The sequence below is a fragment of the Penaeus monodon genome, chromosome 29, assembly GCF_015228065.2.
Source record: "Penaeus monodon isolate SGIC_2016 chromosome 29, NSTDA_Pmon_1, whole genome shotgun sequence".
Classification (NCBI taxonomy): domain Eukaryota; kingdom Metazoa; phylum Arthropoda; class Malacostraca; order Decapoda; family Penaeidae; genus Penaeus; species Penaeus monodon.
The window spans coordinates 1,875,600-1,875,807 of NC_051414.1; the positions used below are offsets into that span (position 1 = coordinate 1,875,600).

The 208-nt window shown below is 60.6% G+C and overlaps 1 protein-coding gene across 2 annotated transcripts in view; it reads left to right on the top strand.

Annotated features, from left to right (window-relative positions):
- LOC119591893 (glutamate receptor ionotropic, NMDA 2B-like) overlaps positions 1 to 208 on the top strand; it is a 182,298-nt gene that overhangs the window by 158,512 nt on the left and 23,578 nt on the right. For both annotated transcript variants that reach the window (XM_037940640.1, XM_037940642.1), the window contains exon 14: positions 7 to 116. In XM_037940640.1, coding sequence (XP_037796568.1) covers positions 7 to 116 — 110 coding nt within the window. The remainder of the gene's footprint in view (positions 1 to 6; positions 117 to 208) is intronic.

Genomic DNA, 208 nt, shown 5'->3' on the forward strand with positions numbered 1-208 from the left:
CGCCAGAGCCCTTCGACACGGCCTCGTGGATGCTGGTGGCGCTGGTGGCGATCCAGGTGGCTGCCGTGTCCATCTTCCTGTTCGAGTGGCTCAGCCCCTCGGGGTACAACATGAAGGTTAGTCGGCCGGGGGGGGGGGGGCAAGGGGAGGAAAAGGGAGGAGAAGGAAAGAAAGGGGGATGAAAAGAAAAGAGAAAAAAATGGTGGGC